Here is a 23888-nt window from a genome sequence, read left to right as displayed (position 1 = left end):
TACACTATATATACAAAGGTATGTGGACATCCCTTCAAATTAGTGGATTTGGCTATTTCAGCCACACCCATTGCTGACAGGTGTTTAAAATCGAACACACAACCATGCAATCACCATAGACAAACATTGGCAGTAGAATGGCCTTACTGAAGAACTCAGTGACTTTCAATATGGCACCAACATAGGATGCCACCTTTCCTGCTAGAGCTGCCCCGGTCAACTGTAGTGTATGTGGACACCTGCTCGTCAAACATCTCATTCCAAAATCATGGGCATTAATATGGAGTTGGTCCCCCCTTTGCTGCTATAACAGCCTCCACTCTTCTGGGAAGGCTTTCCACTAGATGTTGGAACATTGCTGCGGGGACTTGCTTCCATTCAGCCACAAGAGCATTAGTGAGGTCGAACACTGATGTTGGGCGATTAGGCCTGGCTCGCAGTTGGCATTCCAATTCATCCCAAAGGTGTTCGATGGGGTTGAGGTCAGGACTCTGTGCAGGCCAGTCAAGTTCTTCAACAATGATCTCGACAAACCATTTCTGTATGGACCTCGCTTTGTGCACGGGGGCATTGTCATGCTGAAACAGGAAAGGGCCTTCCCCAAACTGTTGCCACAAAGTTGGAAGCACAGAATCGTCTAGAATGTCATTGTATGCTGTAGCATTAAGATTTCCCTTCACTGGAACTAAGGGACCTTGACCGAACCATGAAAAACAGCCCCAGACCATTATTCCTCCTCCACCAAACTTTACAGTTGGCACTATGCATTTGGGCAGGTATCGTTCTCCTGGCATCCGCCAAACTCAGATTGATCTGTCGGACTGCCAGATGGTGAAGCGTGATTCATCACTGCGTTTCCACTGCTCCAGAATTCAATGGCAGCGAGCTTTACACCACTCCAGCCGACGCTTGGCATTGCGCAAGGTAATCTTAGGCTTGTGTGTGGCTGCTCGGCCATGGAAACCCATTTCTCGAAGCTCCCTACGAACAGTTCTTGTGCTGACGTTGCTTCCAGAGGAAGTTTGGAACTCGGTAATGAGTGTTGCAACCGAGGACAGACCATTTTTACATGCTACGCACTTCGGCACTAGGCAGTCCCATTCTGTGAGTTTTTGTGGCCTACCACTTCACGGCTGTGCCGTTGTTGCTCCTAGATGTTTCCACTTCACAATAACAGCACTTACAGTTGACCGGGGCAGCTCTAGCAGGGCAGAAATTTGACAAACTGACTTGTTGGAAAGGTGGTATCCTATGACGGTGCCACGTTGAATTTCACTGAGCTCTTCAGTAAGGCCATTCTACTAACAATGTTTGTCTATGGAGACTGCATGGCTGTGTGCTCGATGTTATAAACCTGTCAGCAACAGTTGTGGCTGAAATAGCCGAATCCACTAATTTGAAGGGTGTCCACATGCTTTTATATATATACTGTATGTTGGATTTATCCAAAGGATGCATCAAATTTTATACGCAAACTTAACAGAAATAGTAGCAAAAGGTGAATGTTGAACTTCTGTTGCACACATATACACAAAAACTTTTGGATTGCAGAATTGATTATGCAGCATTGATGCAATGACGCTATCGGTCTAATCGGGGCATAAGCATTATGTAATGAGAAACATCTCTCTCTCTCCTTGGTGATGTACTCACTAATATTCTCCCCGTCATTGGAGTCTGATGAGGGGAAAAACTTTAATTGATTACTGCCTGTCCTTTTACCATCAATCACCTGGACAGTGCTTTTATGCTAACTCAAATACTTTGAGGCAAAGACAGGAGATGGGATACATATGAAGTCCCTTTGACTCTGAATACAGAACCATCTTTGTTCTCTTCTCTAAAATGGTTTGGATTAGGATTAGGAGACCAGAACCAAGACTAAAGGGCACGTTCTACAGAAACACAAAACACTTTCTTGTCTTGAAAAACAGCAATGGCTAAGTAATCCTGGTCTTGGAAAACAACAGAGCATACATCATTTCATTATTCGTCAATTGTCATATTCAATAACTTGTCAAGTTAGTAATTTATCCTCAATGTCTCTGGGGCAAATCCTAGCTTCCACTTCCAAGTCGAATTTTCACTTAGTAATGCATTGATGTTAATGGGAGAATCAGTGAAAATGTTAGGATTCCCCTCTCTGAGACTACAGTAAAAAAGCATAATTTACCAGACGCTCTCATCTAGAGTGATTTACAAGAGCAATTAGGATTAACTGCCTTGCTCAAGGGCACATCAACAGATTTTTCCCATAGTCGTCTCAGGGATGCAATCCAGCGTACTGTAGGTGCACTTCTCATGGACCTTCAGAGTCTGCTGCCACTGGCGCGCCTATGGTTCAGTACAAAAATGAGCATGGTCCTTGAATGGTATGTTAAAAGATGTTGAAAGAAGGCACTGAGCAGTGGCGGCTCCTGAAAAAATTCTCAGGAGGGGCAATTTTTCTGATGATTTAGGTGACCTACACACATTTTTAAAAAGATATGTCCAGCAACAACATGAAGACAGGGGCAGCATATAAGTCAATACCAGAAGCATTTATTGACTGATCTCAAAAGTGTTGGCTTACAAAAGCAAAATAAGTTATCACAGTAAAAATAATCAAGGGTGTTCTTTCACATTCCTCAACACTGCATAAACAATATGTATGGCTTTGTAAAAATGAACAACCATATTCTGGCCAATTGTATAGATTTGTAAATATGAACAACCATATTCTGGCCAATTGTATAGATTTGTAAAAATGAACATGAACAGATTTTTTATTTTTTTGAATGGCAGTACCTTTCAAACATGTCTGCTTGCAGTAAGGTAGCACTCACAAGGTGGCCAGAGAAAGAGAACCTTTCTTTGGTGTGATCCAGGATGGTGTTGCAGACCTCTTCAGACAGCCTCTGCTTCTCCTCTTCTCTCAAAGCTGTTCTGGGTCTTTTGGCTCCTGTTGCTTCTTGCAGCTGCTGTTGAGAGGAGTCCCTGAAGGCAAACAGACCAATGTGTTTGTTGGCTTTGTACAGTATTGTTGTCTATGTACATTTACATTTTAGTCATTTAGCAGACGCTCTTATCCAGAGCGACTTACAGTTAGTGATTACATATTTTTTTTTTTTTTTTTTATACTGGCCCCCCGTGGGAAACGAACCCACAACCCTGGCGTTGCAAACACCATGCTCTATCAACTGAGCTACATCCCTGCCGGCCATTCCCTCCCCTACCCTGGACGATGCTGGGCCAATTGTGCGCCGCCCATGAGTCTCCCGGTCGCGGCCGGCTGCAACAGAGCCTGGATTCGAACCAGGATCTCTAGTGGCACAGTTAGCATGCACAGGTATATGCAATGTATCCATGTATAGTACAAATACTTCAGTTCCACTTAAAATGGGCAGGGATGCATAAAGTCTTTAGTGTTTAAGTTAGCCTTTGTGTCTCACATAGCCTGGATGTTCAGCACAGTATACAGTGGTGCTCATAAGCTTATGATCCCATGCTAAAGTTGACTAAAAAGAGGAATAAAAAAGAAAAGAAAATTGGTGTCCTTAAAGGTTGGATTTTCCAACTTTTTTAATTAAGTCATTAAGATCAATTTCCAAAAGATGATTTTTTTATTCCTCTTTTTAGTCAGCTTTAGAATGTGTTCATACACTTATGAGCACCACTGTACAGTACACATAGTATATAAAATAAGATAGATTACACCACTGGCCATATATAATGACAATAATGTAATTTCAAACACAAATGCAGTCTCCTTTCATGCATACCTTTTCAAATAAAGCTCTGCTTTGAGAAAGATCGAATGATATTGTTTAATCTTTATCTTACCTTATGGCCTGCACACTGCTTGCGAAGCTGTCGAGGGCACGTTTGATAAAGACAGCATCGATGTCCTTATTCTGTAGCTTCTGGTACGGTGGGCTGGTCAAATGAACCCAATGAACCCGTCGGGATGGCTTCAAAACATTCTATGAGGTCGTCTCGATTCTCGTAGACAGTGTTCACGACTCTGCTGTTGCTAACCTCATCGTTGTGGCGGCGGACAGCTAGCCTGTATCCCTCATCCAGTTGAGTGGCAATATTCACTCTCACCAAAGCAGACAATCTCAAACAGCTATCAATGTGGGTCTTTGACAGCTCATTTTTCTTAATCTTTTCTGAAAGATGGTGCATGTCGGTTACACCAGTCGCTGTCCAAGCGTTGCTGTCTGCCGTTCATGGTTACGTTACGTTACGTATGACGAAAGCGCGTAAGTGCAAGCCCTCAGACACCCATAGAGAATGTATTGAAAGCTCAGAAATTTGAAAAAAAAATATTTTACATTAGAGGCTATGAGAGACTTCTGGGCGATTTTCAACCTGACTGAAATCGCCCCAAAACGGGCGGGGACATTTGAAGCACGACTTTAGCCTGATTGGACATTTAGTGGCTGGCAGATCAGACGTGAACACTGAACTACTGTTGCCATGATATAATTGATTAGAAAAAAAATCCCTTCCTTTTCCCGTTTGGCAGTGCGTCGCCCATATCGCCCTATTGAACACACCGCCCATGGCACTGAGGAATAGAGTTTGGTAAAAAAATATGTATATATATATATGGCCAGGTCCACATCCACAGTGGAAAGGGAACCCTGATACAGTCAAACAGAGCATGGTCAAAAACTACAGACAACACAACATGGCTTCTTTACCAGCTTCCTCTGTTCATTCTCCTTGTTTCTCAGGAGGAAGATGTTGTCTGCTGGGAGTTTGAAGGGATTCCTCCTCACTGTCTGCACTTCTCTCTTTCCCTCTGCATAAGCATACATAAACATACCTTTACTGAACATAACCGTACTGAACACTGTGATTGTTGCCAGGTGAATACCAGATAGAGGTAGTAGTCCAATGCACCAGGATGTCAGGTCACCTGAGACTGGAGGCTTGGTGTCACTGCCAGAGGTCAGAGGTCCTGCTAGTCTGAAGGCTGTATGTTTCTCTGTAGATAGTGGGGGTTATAGGACTACAAAGTGATGTTTCGGCCGAGAAAACTGGTTAGGATACCAATTATTTAGTCCTATTTACATGATAGTTAGCAACATAGGGAATAGTGTAATTACTGTGTTACAAAGTACCTTAAATAAGTAAGAAGGCTGGCTGTGATTGGGCCTTGTCGTTGCGTGGTGTTGTAATGCTTTCAAGGCCAGCTCTTCCGGGAGGTACCGTGCCCAACAGCACGCTGTGCTGCAGCCGTGATTCAGCTTGCTCCACTGCATCCTGAGCACTCCACATCCTCCCCGCCCTCACCTCTATACCGGCCTGGGAGACTTTTGGGTCGCTTGACTCCCTGTATTGCAGCACCTCCCTTGTACGGTCCACCATGAATTCCTGATTCAGGCTGCTGATGGGTAGATTCAGTTTGTTCTTCTGACCATACAGGGCGATGCTGCTCAAGCTTCGAGATAAACACAACCATTTGCGGAGGTAACTGCTGACCCTTCTCTCAAAGCCTTCGACTGTAGAGATCGGGACCTCGTATACCAGGAGGGACCAGAGAATCCGTGGGAGGACACCATGTTGGTATATCGAGGCCTTGAACTTCCCAGGTAAACAAAATGGAAATCATTTCTTGCAAACAATAGCCTACCTTACATTGTGAAGTTATTGTTGTAGCTATTCTCCCATAATGAATATTAGCTTTTTGAAAAAAAATAACTATTTAGAAAATGTCTTCATAGGTTTATCTGTAGGCTATTGATTATGGCAAATGTTATATTACAGATTTGGCAATCAGCGTGACATAGCAGGAGCGTCACAATTGATCAAGATGCAGGGCTACGTGAGCTAACCCAACAGCAACTGATAGATGGCAGTGAACCTGTCTGGTGGTCCACAATGAATAGGCAGTCTACAATGAATAGCTTGGATATTGGCTGAAGGCAGAGTGGGGGGCTTTGGGGTTGGAGCTCAAGTTCAGTCATGGCCTCCAGAGGATATAGGTCAGCTCTCTCTCTCTCTCTCTCTCTCTCTCTCTCTCTCTCTCTCTCTCTCTCTCTCTCTCTCTCTCTCTCTCTCTCTCTCTCTGTCTCTCTCTCTGTCTCTCTCTCTCTCTCTCTGTCTCTATATCTCTCTCCCTCTCTCTTTCTCTGTCTCTTTCTCTCTCTCGCTCTGTCTCTGTGTGTCTCTCTCTCTTTCTCTATCTCGCTCTCTCTTTCTTTCTTGCTCTCTCTCTCTCTCCTGGGTTCTGGTTCAGCAACTTGAGAAACACTCAGGAGTCCAATTCTCCTCTCACCTATCATCTCCCTTATACTTCCAGAAGAGTGTGTGTGTGTGTGTGTGTGTGTGTGTATGTGTGTGTGTGTGTGTGTGTGTGTGTGTGTGTGTGTGTGTGTGTGTGTGTGTGTGTGTGTGTGTGTGTGCCTTTTAGACTGTACAAACAACATATCAATGTCCATTCATGAAGTAAATGCATTCATCCATTAAATTACAATAACACATTTTCACAAATCCAATAGTGAAAAGGTGAACACAGGTTTGGTGTATATATATATATATATATATATATATATATATATATATATATATATATATATATATATATATATATATATATATATATCCCCCGCCAACATGTGTGGAAGTAGGCAAAAGGCGAGGGCCTAATCCATTAAAGAGGATGAGACAGTCCGATGTAACAAAAGCTCTCTAAGCTGTCTAATAAGTGCATTAGATATAGGGGCCAGAGGGGAGAGCCAGGAGGGGCTCTGTTGTGTTGACATTGTGTTCTCATTGGCTCTCAACTAGAGTTTTTAGTACTGTATTTAACATAGTTTTGTTGGGAGTGAGACCTCTTGACAGCAATCCAGCATAGATCCTATTCTGTGTCTAGGTGGGAGTATCTGTCTGAGGGTGAAGTCAAGTGTCCCGCTGCCCCTAATTGCCCCCTAGTTCCCAGAATAATTCCTCCTGTCTTAACTCAGCAGCTTGTAGAAAAACCTCAACACCCCAGCCTGGCCTGGCCACTACAGGCTTAAGCTTCCTGTTGGGACTGGAGTTATGGGGGACCAGGATTGTCTATTACCACACTAACCCCCTTTAAGGGCTGGCGTTGCACTGGACAATGACATTCATTTATGGACAGTAAACATGTCCCCAGTATCCTGCACTAAGATGTATTGTCCTGTCTGCCATTATTCTATACACAATATGCCATTATTCTATTTGCATGCAACCAACATGGTAGATATTTCTTTACATGTAGGGCGTACATATAGAATAGATTAGAGTAATCCTGTCTAGAGAGAAGATTACCATTTTAAATGTACTAAATCCATCATGCAAATGCTATGTTATCACATGTTATTATTTCTTATGGAATCAATCAGCTAATGTGTAGGGGTCTGTGAGTAGGCTATTGAAACAACAACATGTCCCTTAACCAGTCCAAAACAACTTATTTAGTGGGAGAAAGAACGGCCAGGTGAGACTTTTACTCCCATGTTATTCGTAATCACCCATGTGTAATCTGGTGCTCCCTAAAGTTACCATTAGCTGGTTAACTAATCAGGAGAGATCTAATCTGTATGGGAAATATAGACCGGCCACTGTGGAGTATAGTCTGCCTTTCATTATACCTTTGGACTGTGCCATAGGTGTGGCGTGACCTCAAGGAGCAGTCAGGAGGCACTTAAAATGTACCATGTAAAAACAAATCTAGTTGTTTCAACTTAGTTTACGCAACATTTCACCCAAATGTAGCTCCAACATGAGAAAATGTATGCAAAAATTAATTGAACTTAAAATGTTGTGTTTGCTCAAATTGTCTCATGTTCATTCAACTAGAAATTACTATTTGGCCATCTCACAAAAAAAAGGCTATTGAACCAGTTACTTCATAATAATTAGTTGAAACAACAACATTTGTGGGTGTATTCTTTTTTTTTTTTTTTACAGTGTACAAATTGCCCATGACCAGATCTGCTAGATTCAATTTATTTTATGGAGCACAATCAATTTTAGATACAAACACACATGTTCTTATAATTAAATCAATTTCTATGTGGTATTCACTATGCTTGCATAAAAGTTTCCAACAGTCTCTATTGTGTTTAGCTGCAGGAAGATGAGAGGGAATTAATTTAATTGCAGTAGCTACTTTTCCATCCAAATGGCGACAGATTCTAGAATCCGCATAAAGAAAATATGGACATTTTCCCACCAGGTGTTTCCACCAAATTGACTTGTTGCAGATAAAAAAAAATCAGGTGGTGATATGTTGCGCCCTCTACAACCACTGTGATTATTATTTGACCCTGCTGGTCATCAATGAACGTTGGAACATCTTGAAGAACAATCTGGCCTTAATGGCCATGTACTCATATAATCTCCACCTGCACAGCCAGAAGAGGACTGGCCTCCCCTCAGAGCCTGGTTCATCTCTAGGTTTCTTCCTAGGTTCCTGCCTTTCTAGGGAGTTTTTCCTAGCCACCGTGCTTCTTTATCTGCATTGTTTGCTGTTTGTGGTTTTAGGCTGGGTTTCGGTATAAGCACTTTGTGACATCTGCTGATGTAAAAAGGGCTTTATAAATAAATGTGATTGATTGATTGAGTACTTGATGACCTAGTGTACACACAATTGAACTTTTTAAAGTTCAATATAATTCCATGCATTTTCAACTCTACGGATAGTTTTGTCTCAAAAACTGTTGCAAATGTGCCTACTCTGGTCTTGGCACGTGCGCTACAGCCAACAGCTCGCAGATACAGTGCGGGTGGGATGTGCATGTAGGCTAGTCTACGTAGTGAGGTTATTCTGGATAAGAGCGAGAATAGTTTTATTTGTCGAACGGCAGTCAACCATCGATCATCACGTCATCAGAGTAATACCCTCGATATGTATTGGAAAGGAGCATCAAGATCACCGTGCACTTTCACCACCCTGTGAAGTTCATCATCATTTATTTCATCTGTAGCCTAATAAACTGCATGGTTTCCCGACTCGTAGTGGGAGGACCACACACCATATCATCGCGTGACTCCACATTTACTTCGATACAATGGTTATTAAATCAATACTTGAGAGAAATAGCGGTGGAAACGCCTTTATGCGCAAACATTTATTTAATAACCATTGTATCGAAGTAAACTTAAACTTTAATTCATTTTACCGACACAAAAAGATCCCACCATGTCGAACATACAACTAATTATCTGTCGGCATTTATATAATTGTCCATCACAGCTGTTGTGTTTTTTGTATATACGGTATGAATTTACTAGCATAAAAACTGTGGACGTGAACGTGGGTAGAGTCTGTCTGTAGAGAGTTTACTGACGACACATTTGGAGTCCAGCCTCCAAGCGTTGTCAACCAATACGAAGCGCAGAGCAGACGAGCCTTCATAAACCAACTGCCAACCCCTTATTTTACTTATAAACTACACAGCACCAATCATCTGTAACCGTGTACTACTACTACAGTAGATCGTCGCGCCAGCCCTACCGTCCCGCATTGCGATGAGAAGCTCCTCTCAAGGGGTTATCTACAACCCTATTGACGCCATCTCACCAACGGAGAAGTGATCTCTTACTAAGACTTGCTAAAAGTGAAAGGACAAAAATTCTCTCTATACATAAAGGTAAGTGCATAAATGATGCCGTGAATAGTGTTTTACATGGGAAGTGATGGCAGAAAACGCATGAGTCCCCTGGTGCGCTCCCTCGGCCATCGCTGCCCTGGACACTACAACATATTTACGTCGAGAGGACGCATGGTGCTCAATACTTTCTGCCTATGGGGCGCACACAGTCCAGGGAAAACTGCTACGTCGAATGAACAGGTTTATGCTGAGTATGTTGACATATGCTCATAATGTGCATAGTGTAGGGACATATTCTTCACAGTGGATGTATGCATCAAAATGGCACTGTTTTGGATAGGCTATATTTTAGATGCATAGGTTATTGCATTCAACTAGAAAAAATGTTTTTTACAGAAAGGGAATGGGAGACTGTCACATGTTATCAATGTGGTTAGGCCTACAATGTAAATCTCTTTAACATTGCCTACACCATAGTTGTCACCATTTTATCTGCTACGTATTTTTAAATAATGTTTTTGGTTTATTCAAATAGGCTACTGTGTAGTATGACAGAAGTTCATTGCCCCCAGCCAGATCCATTCAAAGTGTTTGTTGTAGCCAAGTCAACGCTGTCAACGCTTTTATGATGTTCAGGTTATTATCGGTCAAATCACTGAACGCTGTAGGTCTACGGAAGGGGGCGCTCAACTTGTTTCAAGCACCCACATTTATTACAGTGTAAAACACGTATGTTTTAATAATGATCAAAGCCAACAGCAGAGAATCATTGCCAACAAAATCTCTTCGATTGTACAGACTATTTTTTCCTAAATTTTACCAAGGAAAATCCCCAGCAGGTACTACTTGGAAGAAAATGTATGCACTCACTAACTGTAAGTCGCTCTGAATAAGAGCGTCTACTAAATGAATAAAATGTTTTTAAATAATGTAAAGATAGAATACACCATGTACCTTACTTATCATATCCACTAATCTTATTGAATGAATAGAAGAAAAATCAGTTGCCCATCACTTGATGATAAAATTCACTGAAATGTGTGGTTAAGCAAGTCTATTATTTAAAGCGGACAAGTTAGGTTGACTGCAACTGTTGAATGCCCTGGAGTAGCCTATGGGAATTAGACTAGGACTACTATTACACTAGGCTAATGTTGCAATGATACACAGGTAACTGCCTAAATAATGGTAAAACTTGAGTAAATGAGGGATACAAAGTAATTGAAAGCAGGTGCTTCCACCCAGGTGTGTTTCCTGACTTAATTAAGCAATTAACATCCCATCATGCTTAGGTTCATCTATGAAATTGCTGGGCAGGCTATTTTTTGGGCCATTATTTTGGCTCACATGGCTATGCCCCCATCCACAGGGCACGAGTGGTCACTGAATGGTTTGATGAGCATGAAAACAATGTATGCCATGGCCATCTCAGTCACCAGATCTCAACCCAATTAAACACTTTCTGGAGCGGCGCCAAGACAGTGTTTTCCACCACCATGCCAAGGTGCATTGAAGCTGTTCTGGCTCGTGGTAGCCCAATGCTAAGACACTTTATGTTGGTGTTTCCTTTATTTTGTCAATTACCTGTATATCTAGAAGAAAAGCTTTGACAATTGTGGTCGGTCATCTATTTTCGAACTTGGTTTACAACCATACGTGAAAGTGAAGTGGAAACATACTCTTTAAATGGGAATGGCTATAACGACACTCCTGGCGTGCAAAACGGCTCACCAAAATCTAAACATCTAAAAAGTTCAGTGGCAGTGCTCCATGCCCAAGCTGAGGTTTAATAAGAACTCATTAACCCCTGGCAGGCCAGCTGGTATTTACTGTCTAAACCAGTGTTTCCCAGCTCCTCAAGTACCCCCAACAACACACATTTTTGTTTTAGCCCTGGACTAACTCACCAGATTCAAATAATAGAGGGCTTGATGATTAGCTGATAAATTGAGTCAGTTGTGCTTGTCTGTGGCTACAACAAGAATGTGTGTTGTTAGGGGTACTGGAGGACTGGAGATGGGAAATACTGGTCTAAAGCCCCAGGCAGGCTCATGCTCTGGTGCAAGAGGCAGTGTTATAGAAGTGTTATACAAATAACTGTTTTGTTTTATCCTTATGACACTTGAGTTATTGTTGTTAGCAGAGGATAACATGATCTCTCTTTCTTGTAATTTTCTCCATTGCCATGCAATTTTCCACACATGATGGACATCTATTCCTCTTTTCTAGGGAGAAGAGGAGAAACTGAATCACACTTATAACTAGTATAAACCAGAGAGGAGCAGATCTGTGACTGGCTCAGGTCAGGAGTGGTGGATCACTTGCCGATAGGCGAGGAGACCTTCATGTATTACGCCGGCTCTCCGGCAGACCATTACGCATCGGACATGGTGACAGACATGGGCGTCTACCAGGCGCTGTCCTCCCCGTTCTCAGAGGACGACCTGAGTGACTCGTCCAGCCCTTGCTCCTGCTCCAGCCCTGAGTCCCAGGTGCTGGGTTCCAGCTACGGCAGCAGCAGCAGCAGTGGAGAGAGCCAGGATGGTCTCCTGGACTTCCTGCTCTCCCAGGCCACACTGAGAAGTGGAGTTTCTCCCTCTCTATCCCCCTCAGTACCACCCATCCTCCCCATGGGTCTAGCATGGGAGTCAAAGAGGGACCGCCTGTCTCCGCCAACCAAAGAGGAGTGCTTTGAGTTCCCTGAGTTCCCAGCGGACCTGGATGATCACATAGGGCTGCTGTTTCAGCCCACCCTGGAGGAGATAGAGGAGTTCCTGGAGGAGAATATGGAGGTGGTGGCGTTGAAGAATGAGGCTTGTGAGGGAGGGATGTTGGATGTAAACAGTCAGGTGACAGGGTCAGAGCCTGGGCTAGCACACTCAGACCAAACAGTACCTGTTGCCAGTGCTACTCTCCCTACCACAGAGACCAAACACACACCAACATCCCCAATAATAGACTCCAACTTTTGTAGTGGGATTAAACAGGAGGACACTGCTGGTACACCAGCATCAGTAGAGGGGTCCGGTGTGCCGCCTGTCATCCTGCAAATTCAACCAATCCAAATTAAGCAAGAGCCAATCCCAAGTGCGATACCAACACCAGTACCACAGCAGACCTCCCAGCCCTCCTCAGACATCAAAATCGCCCAGCTCCTGGTCAACATCCAGGGCCAGACTTTTGCCCTGGTGCCCCAGCTGGTGTCTCCAGCTAATCTCAATGGCACATCTTCTAAATTTGTGCGTATCGCGCCTGTACCCATAGCCTCCAAACCCCTGGGTCCCGGGGAGGGTGGGCTTGCAGGTGGCCAGGCTGCAGGGATCCTGGTGGGAGGACAGAAGTTCCAGAAGAGCTCGGTAGCGGACCTTATAAAAATGCATAAGTGCACTTTCCCTGGATGTGCCAAGATGTACACCAAGAGCAGCCACCTGAAGGCCCACCTGAGGAGGCACACGGGGGAGAAGCCCTTTGCCTGCACCTGGCCTGGCTGTGGATGGAGGTGAGTGGGTTCAAGCACGTTATAGGTTGGGTTAGAGTCTTACTTCACAGGTGGAGCTCATAGGTATACTCAGTGTGTGGTTATTCATGTGACTATATGCACTGTATGTTAAAAGTGAAGTCCAGGAGTGACAGTTAGTGCAACAGGGTTGATGTTCAGCTGTTAGTTGTGATGGTCCATCCAGGTATGACAGTTTAGGGACACCAGTCCATGTTTTAGTTGCAGATGCAACATAGTATGCAACTATCTCTGTTGACTGTGGTTGTATTATCTGAGATTCATCAATTCTTCACAGAGGTTAACAGGGTTATCAACTTCCTTCGCTTGCTGATTACCAGGGAGTGATATGATTCCTTTCAAAGTCAATCCCTCCAGCTGTTTTGCAAAACACAGAGCTGAATTTTACGAGAAAACATAATTAATTTTCCAAATTGTACGTCAGCTCGATTGGATATGATGAACTAAAATGATTTGTTTCCCTTGTATAAAATCCATATATAATTTGTTATCTTCTCATGCTCTCTCGTTGTCTCCATATCGCTGTGTTTTCTTCTATTGCAGAGTTTGAGATTAGATTAAGGCCTTTGAAGTGCGGGCAGACTTTGCCCCCTCTACTGTAGCTGTCTCTCTGTTTGCTCTCCGTTTGCACTCTGTTACACACTTGCAGAATGAAGTTAAAAGTTTTGGTAGCAAGCAGCACTTTGCTTTGACTGACTTTCTGTCATACTAATTAGATTATAATCCATGACCTAATACTGGGCCAAAGGAGTTTTAAACATATTTCTTTGTTTCCACTCACTCAGCAAGCATAAAGCATGCATTTGTCCCATATTATTTGTGGGTTAGTGTTTTTTTGTCATGAATCTTGTTCTGGGGGCAGCTCTGCAGAGTGGTCACTATCTGGCACAGCCACAAAGTCATAAAATGAGATTTTAACCCTAACCTTAACCCTAACCTTAACCACCCTGCTAACCCTTATGCCTAACCCTAAATTAAGACCAAAACGCTAATTTTAGTTTTCATGAATTTTTACAATATAGACAATTTTGACTTTGCAGCTGGCCTAACTAAGAGGGAATCGCTCAGGTCTGCCTCCAGGACAAGACTCATGACAATAAACGTCAACCTGCATATCATTCATTCACCAGCCAGATATGTAGTCCCACAAATAGGAAATCCAACATCCAGTTAATTCTTCAACAACCAAAGTTCAACCTATTGTATGAACTATGAACTTGCAGCCCTTTGGTCTCAAATCCGTCTCCCTAACCTCTTCACCCGACAGTTGCACAGCTAAACGCTAGACATAGAAAGCTCAGTGTAAACGAGGGAATAGCTGGAGAGAAGGTCTCCAGTCTGATAAGATTGGCAGTGCTCAGCAGTCTGATAAGATTGGCAGTGCTCAGCAGTCCTGTGGTATCCACCCACCTCCCCCAGGGCACAGTGTGGCCTTCAGAGACTGCTCTCTGTCTGAGGGAGCCCTCCTCCTCCTTCCCTCGTCCTGGTCAGGAAATGGAAGTGAGCTTGGGAAATATGCACCTCCAGCCATCTGCAAATTGAGTGCCTTGTGTTGTAATGAAAGATAGTGTTTTTGGCATTCCTCTGATTCTCTTCATGTCCATAAAACCAAATGACAAATATACTATACAGCTGTGATTCCTCTTGCATTTCATCACACACACAATATATATTGTACATGCATGCAGGCAAGCGTAGATCGGCACAAACACATTTAAGTTGGTGCACTCACACTTTCACGTCTGTACAGACTTGCAGGGGAACATTGATATGGGGTTACTAGTGGACAGTAGGTTTGAACCCAAACCGTTTATTGTGAAAACACCATGACGCTCTAAAATAAGGGTTTGTCTTGTTTTTGTACCCGGTTCAACTTACAGTAAAAAATATATAAAAAATATATATGATTATATTATTCCTTAGTGTCCATTCTTCAAATTTGGAACTAAAGCGCTTTGTGGTTGCTGCATGCGGGATTATGTAATTTCAAGTCCCCACCTTTTGGCCTTTGCCAGCTCTTATCAGTAATTACTGTATGCTACGGGGCTGAGATCAGGGACAAGCTCGAACAGAGCCAGAGTGTAGCCTAACTGAGCTGTGGAGGTGATGGGAATCATGGCTCCCCTCCCAATGCCTGGGCGTCCCACCCTGCCCCACAGGGGCTCCACAAACAGCCTTACTCAGGATCTCATAAACCCAACCTCCATCACCTCTAAACCACTGCTTATATAACAAAGTTTCATATAGCAGATATATAAAATGCCTTACAGTTTCCTACAGTGAAACACTTCATATCAACATCCAGGAAGAGATAGTAGTGTATCGGGTCCCTTTGTGGCCCCTTCAGTTACACTGTAAGACTTATTGGCTTAGAGGACAAGGTGAGGCTGAGTTTCGGTCAGAGACAACTAAATGAACTGTCTCCATCATGTCTCAACATGATGGAGTTATAGAACAATATCAGCTTTGGGGTATAGAGGGTACTGACGCATAACGTATAGTACATAAGTAATATAATAGTATTACAATGAGGTTTCCTAATGTCAGAGTAAGAAAAATGTACCTCACGGTCTTCATGCAGATAATATCCCCAGAACCACTTATCTAGTTTACATGCAGTAGCACATTTGTTTTAAAATTACTTCTGCCCATATAGGCTAATGTAGCCTAGTCATACGTAACCATTTTACTACCATGTTATATACGGTATGTGTAGCACCTGCTATTCCATGTGTGTATGCAGCCATTTTACCACGTATCTTGCAGGGATCCTATTATTTAATCTCAATAGCACAGTTGCAGCATGGTTCATGATCAATGTCTATGGAAAAGATATCTAGGAATTACTTTAAATTGCTTTAATCAGTATGTTACCATTAGGAATTAACACCTTCCTGGGAAAAGGGCCTGCTCGTGATATGTTATGAAATCAATACCCTGTTCCAGACTAAACAGACTCAACGCCCCACGCACACACACACACACACACAGTCTGTCAGGAGTAATGAGTTAACCCTTTAACGAGGGATTAGAGTGACGACCAAAAACAGATCTGTTTGACTTTCCTGTGAACATGTGTTAAACCCAAATATGGGTAGAGCTATAATATGGGTAGAACTCTTTTTTTGAAGAGTATTGGAAAGATCCTTTATCCTGTGTTGTGTTCTGGTGTAGTCAGACAGAGAGAGGGGGCTTTTTTTAAATCTCAGGGTGTTATGGGAAACAGTGCCACTGATATACAGTTGAAGTTGGAAGTTTACATACACTTAGGTTGGAGTCATTAAAACTCGTTTTTTCAACCACTCCACTATTTTCTTGTTAACAAACTATAGTTTTGGCAAGCCGGTTAGGAAATCTACTTTGTGCGTGACACAAGTAATTTTTCCAACAATTGTTTACAGACAGATTATTTCACTTATAATTCACTGTATCACAATTCCAGTGGGTCAGAAGTTTACATACACTAAGTTGACTGTGCCTTTAAACAGCTTCCAGAATTCCAGAAAATGATGTCATGGCTTTAGAAGCTTCTGATAGGCTAATTGACATCATTTGAGTCAATTGGAGGTGTACCTGTGGATGTATTTCAAGGCCTACCTTCAATCTCAGTGCCTCTTTGCTTGACATCATGGGAAAATCAAAAGAAATCAGCCAAAACCTCCACAAGTCTGGTTCATCCTTGGGAGTAATTTCCAAACGCCTGAAGGTACCACGTTCATCTGTACAAACAATAGTACGCAAGTATAAACACCATGGGACCACGCAGCCGTCATACCGCTCAGGAAGGAGATGCGTTCTGTCTCCTAGAGATCAACGTACTTTGGTGCGAAAAGTGCAAATCAATCCCAGAACAACAGGAAAGGACCTTATGAAGATGCTGGAGGAAACAGGTACAAAAGTATCTATATCCACAGTAAAACGAGTCCTATATTGACATAACCTGAAAGGCCGCTCAGCAAGGAAGAAGCCACTTCTCCCAAACCGCCATTAAAAAGCCAGACTACGGTTTGCAACTGCTCATGGGGACGAATATCTTACTTTTTGGAGAAATGTTCTCTGGTCTGATGAAACAAAAATAGAACTGTTTGGCCATAATGACCACCGTTATGTTTGGAGGAAAAAGGGGGTCTCTTGCAAGCCGAAGAACACCATCACAACCGTGAAGCACGGGGTTGGCAGCATGATGCTGTGGGGGTGCTTTGCTGCAGGAGGGACTGATGCACTTCACAAAATAGATGGCATCATGAGGAAGGAAAATTATGTGGATATATTGAAGCAACATCTCAAGACATCAGTCAGGAAGTTAAAACTTGGTCGCAAATGGGTCTTCCAAATGGACAATGACCCCAAGCATACTTCCAAAGTTGTGGCAAAATGGCTTAAGGACAACAAAGCCCTGACCTCAATCCTATAGAATATTTGTGGGCAGAACTGAAAAAGCGTTTGCGAGCAAGGAGTCCTACAAACCTGACTCAGTTACACCAGCTCTGTCAGGAGGAATGGGCCAAAATTCACCCAACTTATTGTGGGAAGCTTGTGGAAGGCTACCCGACACGTTTGACCCAAGTAAAACAATTTAAAGGCAATGCTACCAAATACTAATTGAGTGTATGTAAACTTCTGACCCACTGGGAATGTGATGAAAGACATACAGTGGGGAAAAAAAGTATTTAGTCAGCCACCAATTGTGCAAGTTCTCCCACTTAAAAAGATGAGAGAGGCCTGTAATTGTCATCATAGGTACACGTCAACTATGACAGACAAATTGAGAAAAAAAAATCCAGAAGATCACATTGTAGGATTTTTAATGAATTTATTTGCAAATTATGGTGGAAAATAAGTATTTGGTCACCTACAAAAAGATTTCAGGCTCTCGCAGACCTGTAACGTCTTCGTTAAGAGGCTCCTCTGTCCTCCACTCGTTACCTGTATTAATGGCACCTGTTTGAACTTGTTATCAGTATAAAAGACACCTGTCCACAACCTCAAACAGTCACACTACAAACTCCACTATGGCCAAGACCAAAGAGCTGTCAAAGGACACCAGAAACAAAATTGTAGACCTGCACCAGGCTGGGAAGACTGAATCTGCAATAGTTAAGCAGCTTGGTTTGAAGAAATCAACTGTGGGAGCAATTATTAGGAAATGGAAGACATACAAGACCACTGATAATCGCTCTCGATCTGGGGCTCCACGCAAGATCTCCCCCCGTGGGGTCAAAATGATCACAAGAACGGTGAGCAAAAATCCCAGAACCACACGGGGGGACCTAGTGAATGACCTGCAGAGAGCTGCGACCAAAGTAACAAAGCCTACCATCAGTAACACACTACGCCGCCAGGGACTCAAATCCTGCAGTGCCAGACATGTCCCCCTGCTTAAGCCAGTACATGTCCAGGCCCGTCTGAAGTTTGCTAGAGTGCATTTGGATGATCCAGAAGAGGATTGGGAGAATGTCATGTGGTCAGATGAAACCAAAATATAACTTTTTGGTAAAAACTCAACTCGTCGTGTTTGGAGGACAAAGAATGCTGAGTTGCATCCAAAGAACACCATACCTACTGTGAAGCATGGGGGTGGAAACATCATGCTTTGGGGCTGTTTTTCTGCAAAGGGACCAGGACGACTGATCCGTGTAAAGGAAAGAATTAATGGGGCCATGTATCGTGAGATTTTGAGTGAAAACCTCCTTCCATCAGCAAGGGCATTGAAGATGAAACGTGGCTGGGTCTTTCAGCATGACAATGATCCCAAACACACCGCCCGGGCAACGAAGGAGTGGCTTCGTAAGAAGCATTTCAAGGTCCTGGAGTGGCCTAGCCAGTCTCCAGATCTCAACCCCATAGAACATCTTTGGAGGGAGTTGAAAGTCTGTGTTGCCCAGCGACAGCCCCAAAACATCACTGCTCTAGAGGAGATCTGCATGGAGGAATGGGCCAAAATACCAGCAACAGTGTGTGGAAACCTTGTGAAGACTTACAGAAAACATTTGACCTGTGTCATTGCCAACAAAGGGTATATAACAAAGTATTGAGAAACTTTTGTTATTGACCAAATACTTATTTTCCACCATATTTTGCAAATAAATTCATTAAAAATCCTACAATGTGATTTTTCTCATTTTGTCTGTCATAGTTGACGTGTACCTATGATGAAAATTACAGGCCTCTCTCATCTTTGTAAGTGGGAGAACTTGCACAATTGGTGGCTGACTAAATACTTTTTTTCCCCACTGTAAAAGCTGAAATAAATCATTCTCTCTACTATTATTCTGACATTTCACATTCTTAAAATAAAGTGTTGATCATAACTGTTCCAAGACAGGGAATTTTTACTAGGATTAAATGTCAGGAGTTGTGAAAAACTGAGTTTAAATGTATTTGGCTATGGTGTATGTAAACTTCCGACTTCAACTGTAGGTCTCATGTCTTTTGTGCTCTGGGTCTGTCTGTCTCTCAGGTTCTCGAGGTCAGACGAACTCTCCAGACACCGGCGCTCCCATTCTGGAGTGAAGCCTTACCAGTGTCCTGTCTGCGAGAAGAAGTTTGCCCGCAGTGATCACCTGTCCAAACACATCAAAGTCCACCGCTTTCCACGAAGCAGCAGGACAGTGCGCTCCGCAAACTGACCCTGCTGACAACCCCCCCCCCCCCCCCCCCCCCCATCCTGCTAGACTGAGGCCACGCCAGGGGACACACAGAGAGACATGTAGAGGGTGTTTGTGTGTGTGTGTGTGTGAGAGAGAGAGTTGGAGGAATGAATGTGGGATAGTGCATATAGCAGAGGGGACAGTGGGACTTAGAGAATGAACGTTCAAACAACGGTTAAGGGAGAGAGTGTTTGAATATTGTGTTTGTGTAGGAGTGTGTGACGTACGTTGGTGGTCCTGTGATAATTTATTGGGTGATACAAAGACTCAAAAGAGAAAACATTTTGAACAAAAAAAAAACTCTTACTCGACATGAAATGAAATGATATCTTCACAGGTGTATTACGTCTTGTAAATAGCTTTTCTTTCATTTTTGGGGGTTTTGTCGTCATTCAAATTTTAAAGATAAGATGAAAAGTTTTCTTATGCAAAGTATTTTTACACTGAGGTTTGAATTAATTGTTGTTGATGAACCTGCCTATAATTAATGCATCAACATTCCTTCTTCTCATCGCCAAGGGAGTTTAAAACTTTTACTACGTACAGTTGAAGTCGGAAGTTTACATACACCTTAGCCAAATACATTTAAACTCAGTTTTTCACAATTCTTGACATTTAATCACAGTAAAAATTCCCTGTCTTAGGACAGTTAGGATCACAACTTTATTTTAAGAATGTGAAATGTCAGAATAATAGTAGAGAGAATGATTTATTTCAGCTTTTATTTCTTTCATCACTCCCTGTGGGTCAGAAGTTTACATACACTCAATTAGTATTTGGTAGCATTGCCTTTAAATTGTTTAACTGGGTCAAACGTTTCAGGTAGCCTTCCACAAGCTTCCCACAATAAGTTGGGTGAATTTTGGCCCATTCCTCTGGTGTAACTGAGTCAGGTTTGTAAGCCTCCTTGCTCGCACACGCTTTTTCAGTTCTGCCCACACATTTTCTATAGAATTGAGGTCCTGGCTTTGTGATGGCCACTCCAATACCTTGACTTTGTTGTCCTTAAGCCATTTTGCCACAACTTTGGAAGTATGCTTGGGGTCATTGTCCATTTGGAAGACCCATTTGCGACCAAGCTTTAACTTCCTGACTGATGTCTTGAGATGTTGCTTCAATATAACCACATAATTTTCCTTCCTCATGATGCCATCTATTTTGTGAAACGCATCAGTCCCTCCTGCAGCAAAGCACCCCCACAGCATGATGCTGCCACCCCCGTGCTTCACGGTTGTGATGGTGTTCTTCGGCTTGCAAGCGTCCCCGTTTTTCCTCCAAACATAATGACGGTCATTATGGCCAAACAGTTTTATCAGACCAGAGGACATTTCTCCAAAAAGTTCGATCTTTGTCCCCATGTGCAGTTGCAAACCGTAGTCTGGCTTTTTTTATGGTGGTTTTGGAGCAGTGGCTTCTTCCTTGCTGAGTGGCCTTTCAGGTTATGTCGATATAGGACTCGTTTTACTGTGGATATAGATACTTTTGTACCGGTTTCCTCCAGCATCTTCACAAGGTACTTTGCTGTTGTTCTGGGATTGATTTGCACTTTTCGCACCAAAGTACGTTCATCTCTAAGAGACAGAACGCGTCTCCTTCCTAAGCGGTATGACGGCTGCGTGTTCCAATGGTGTTTATACTTGCATACTATTGTTTGTACAGATGAACGTTGTACCTTCAGCCATTTGGAAATTGCTCCCAAGGATGAACCAGACTTGTGGAGGTCTACAAAAAACAATTCTGAGGTCTTGGCTGATTTATTTTCATTTTCCCATGATGTCAAGCAAAGAGGCACTGAGTTGGAAGGTAGGCCTTGAAATACATCCACAGGTACACCTCCAATTGACTCAAATGATGTCAATTAGCCTATCAGATGCTTCTAAAGCCATGACCTCATTTTCTGGAATTTTCCAAGCTGTTTAATGGCACAGTCAACTTAGTGTATGTAAACTTCTGACCCACTGGAATTGTGATGCAGTGAATTATAAGTGAAATAATCTGTCTGTAAACAATTGTTGGAAAAATTACTTGTGTCATGCACAAAGTAGATGTCCTAACCAACTTGCCAAAACTATAGTTTGTTAACAAGACATTTGTGGAGTGGTTGAAAAACACGTTTTAATGACTCCAACCTAAGTGTATGTAAACTTTCGACTTCAACTGTAGTTTTTTAAACCAAAAGATTTATATTAATACTCGAACGTTCATGTTGAACTACTGATCATTATCAGGATCATGCCATTATAAGCTACTGGCAAAATGTGGAGGCTGTCTTCTATTTTCGTTACAGGAGCACTATGATGACTCATGCCAGGTAAAAGGCATGTGGATCAGTTAACAGCTCATAGTGAACAGCCAACTGCAGTACAACTAGGTGCAACAAAAAGGAAATGCGCACATTGTTTTATGGTGTGTTGTTTATATGTGAACCGACTGGCCTTTTGTATACATTAGCTGGAGGAGATGTTATTTTTTATTTAGTTGAATGTGTGTTATGTCCGTGACTTGAAGCTCATGCTATTTGAATATCATAATGTCATCCACGTGTCTGGCCTTGTAACAATATGTCCTTCTTTGGGGCCAATATCTCAACTGAGTACAGAGTATCTGTTTGAACATAATGATAGCACTTAACAAGTTGGCGGCTGTATAAAACCTTCATAGCACATGAGCATTGAATGTCTACCCTGCCATTTTGTATACTGTACACCAATATGAGCATGTCAATCAGAACATAAAGTATGTGTGTATGTCAGTGACATTCGATCAATGTACAGTTCCATACAATGCTGGTGTAGGAGCTATGAGGGACCCAATCCATGAGATCAATGTCAGCGTAATCAATGTTTTCAGTAAAATAGTTTAACTCTGTTTTTAGGGATTCTAGCTTCACTAGCCTGAGTTCAGTGTCTCCTCAAAATCAACACAATAGTCTGCCTCATGTCATCAACGCATGGTACTGAAACAAACCTACAGCCTTCCAACTGTGAGTTCTACTTCAAATTGATAGCAGTGCTAAGTAAGCCAAGGCTCCTGAGGCATTGCATTTGGTGGATAAGAACTAGAATTGCATGGTGCTATTTATTAGTTACTTACTCTTGAACATGTGAAAGTAAATGGTCTTAGAAATCTTAGCCTCCAATGCACATGTGCCGTAGTCACCCTCCTCACCTACAGCTGACACATGATTGGCTTAGGTAGGGAAAAATGAAAACTCAAATACTGTAAGTGTTTCTTATCATGCAAGGATGGAGTATGTGTTTTATAATGGTTTTATTTTCCCTCTGCAAAACTGCACTGTCTTTGATAGGCATGTCCTTTATGTATGAACAATACCTGAACCTAAGAGGTCTAAGGAGGGCAGTACGCTTATAGAAATGCATTCCTTCCATTCAATTTGAAATGCTTTTAAAAACAGGTGTTATTTTAACCCATGAATGTATGTGTATACTGTAGCTAGATGCATCTAAAAGGAACATAAATATTATTCTTGTAATTTCTGTGATTGTGTAAATTTCTAGTGCAAAAATTTAAAGTGTACATAATGACAATTGATGATATATTATATAGATATGATATATTTTTCTTTGTTCTACGTAAGATGCATTTACAAATAAACCAAACCCAAAACATTAAGTAGTTATGCTTGGTGTTCCATATTTTCCATATTTGGTCTAGTTAGTGCTTTGTTGTCCAAAAAGAATCAGTGTGATTGATACAAGGTCCATTGTTGTCATTCCATTTTTGCATGGCATCCTGCCTTCTATCACTGTAACGCCTACCCTTTTATCTTTAGCATTCATCATAATATGCTATTACACTACCAAAAGGGGGAAAACAGTCAAACAACACAAGGCTCCAGTGATATGCTCCTTGTGACCCTTTATGACCACGGGCCTCTCCGGTAGACCATTTTGGCTTCTCAAACAAGCTTTTGTTTTCAGGTTTGTTTGATATCTCTGCTTCCGAGTGAGTTGGTTGGGAAAACATTTTTTAAAGCTAGACAAGAAAAACTTTATTAAGCTGGAAAACTTGAGGAATGCCAGAATAAGATGTGTACCATATGGCAAGCATTCATGGAGCACTCACTCGTTTTCTCCCATTCTCTCTTGCTCTCTCTCTCGCTCTCTCCTTGTCCCTATGTGCATT

General features: G+C 42.4%; 2 protein-coding genes across 2 annotated transcripts in view; both read left to right on the top strand.

The window, feature by feature from the left end:
- Positions 1 to 2439, top strand: part of LOC311150091 (intermediate filament protein ON3-like) — a 409178-nt gene extending 406739 nt beyond the window's left edge. The window contains exon 10 of the transcript XR_014615070.1: positions 2406 to 2439. The gene's annotated coding sequence lies outside the window, so the exon portion shown is untranslated. The remainder of the gene's footprint in view (positions 1 to 2405) is intronic.
- A 6965-nt stretch (positions 2440 to 9404) lies between these two features.
- Positions 9405 to 23375, top strand: LOC311150092 (Krueppel-like factor 15). The gene is made up of 3 exons (XM_084187364.1): positions 9405 to 9614; positions 11805 to 13074; positions 19553 to 23375. The coding sequence occupies exons 2-3, from the start codon at positions 11921 to 11923 to the stop codon at positions 19719 to 19721; spliced, it is 1323 nt and encodes a 440-aa protein (XP_084043490.1). The 5' UTR covers positions 9405 to 9614; positions 11805 to 11920; the 3' UTR covers positions 19722 to 23375.
- The last annotated feature ends 513 nt before the right edge of the window (positions 23376 to 23888 follow it).

The sequence above is a fragment of the Coregonus lavaretus genome, assembly GCF_964263955.1.
Source record: "Coregonus lavaretus genome assembly, chromosome: 22".
Classification (NCBI taxonomy): domain Eukaryota; kingdom Metazoa; phylum Chordata; class Actinopteri; order Salmoniformes; family Salmonidae; genus Coregonus; species Coregonus lavaretus.
The sequence above is the reverse complement of the archived record's forward strand: the minus strand, read 5'-3'. Positions and strand labels throughout refer to the sequence as shown.